At 37.3% G+C, this 1,157-nt stretch overlaps 1 protein-coding gene across 1 annotated transcript; it reads left to right on the top strand.

Moving 5' to 3' along the window:
* The first annotated feature begins 524 nt into the window (after positions 1-524).
* LOC111386561 (cullin-associated NEDD8-dissociated protein 1-like) lies at positions 525-1,151 on the top strand. Its single transcript, XM_023011024.1, has 3 exons — positions 525-661; positions 750-833; positions 903-1,151. The coding sequence occupies exons 2-3, from the start codon at positions 801-803 to the stop codon at positions 1,113-1,115; spliced, it is 246 nt and encodes an 81-aa protein (XP_022866792.1). The 5' UTR covers positions 525-661; positions 750-800; the 3' UTR covers positions 1,116-1,151.
* The last annotated feature ends 6 nt before the right edge of the window (positions 1,152-1,157 follow it).

The raw sequence follows: 1,157 nt of genomic DNA on the forward strand, positions 1-1,157 counted from the left end.
AGATTATGAAATACTATAGTTCTCATATTATCTTCAATTTCATTTCTAAAATATAATATCACGCCTTCACAAATGAAAGAATATCGAATTACTTTTGGTCTTCTAAAAGTGCTTTAGAGCTTCCAAAAAAGCCTTCCCAAGCACCTACTTAAATTTTTGATTTCTCCTACTCCATACCCTGTATTCGCATGAACCAAGCTACCGCTCATCTGGTACAATTCAAGATCCTGTTATGAAGTTTTCTTGGAGTGCTTAGAATGATGATTATAGCTATTCTGGGGACTTGTTAATCTGAGGGTTTTTTTTTTTTTAAAAGCTTAAACTTCAAAGTATGTATTTAAATATGAATTCCGAGCGTAATGATTTGGACATGCAACCCTAACATTGTTGCTAGTGTTAGAAGCATTCTTCGGCTTTTGTGTTTTCTAGGAAATGTATTATATTGTGTGGTTACTTTCATTATTGGATAGGTAATATTAGTGAATTATCATTTCTATAAGTTAGCAAGCTGTGCAAGAGGGTTGGTTCTCTAACAATGGTGTGTTCTTAGGCCATTTCTGCTCCCGTTATATCTGCTGTTGGTGAACGCTATTACAAAGTTACAGCAGAGGCATTGAGAGTATGTGGAGAACTAGTGCGCGTTCTGCGACCAAATATTGAGGTCAATTGCTTTTAACCTCTTCATTTCGTATGGATTCTTTGACGTTTTCTGTTTCCTTCCCAAACGTTAATTGGTTTTTGTCGTTCAGGATTATGGTTTTGATTTCAAATTGTATGTCCAACCAATATATAATGCCATAATGGCACGCTTGACAAATCAAGATCAAGATCAGGTTAGTGCCTAATTTGCAGTGGAATTTATTTTCTGGGCGTCATATTTGGCTAATTGTTTTCCTTTGTAGGAGGTTAAAGAATGTGCCATTTCTTGCATGGGGCTTGTTGTTTCTTCATTTGGCGATCAACTTAGTGGGGATTTACCTGCTTGCCTTCCAGTGCTAGTAGATAGAATGGGAAATGAGATAACTCGACTTACAGCCGTGAAGGTTTGTTTGAATTCTAAGTCCTCTGGGCTGCTGTGGCTGTTCTTTGTCTTTGGGGATTCATGGTTCCGTTAGCATGCCCCCTCTTTGGGTTGAATTTGTCTAACGAGCTTTAGT

The sequence above is a fragment of the Olea europaea genome, unplaced genomic scaffold, assembly GCF_002742605.1.
Source record: "Olea europaea var. sylvestris unplaced genomic scaffold, O_europaea_v1 scaffold36255, whole genome shotgun sequence".
NCBI lineage: Eukaryota > Viridiplantae > Streptophyta > Magnoliopsida > Lamiales > Oleaceae > Olea > Olea europaea.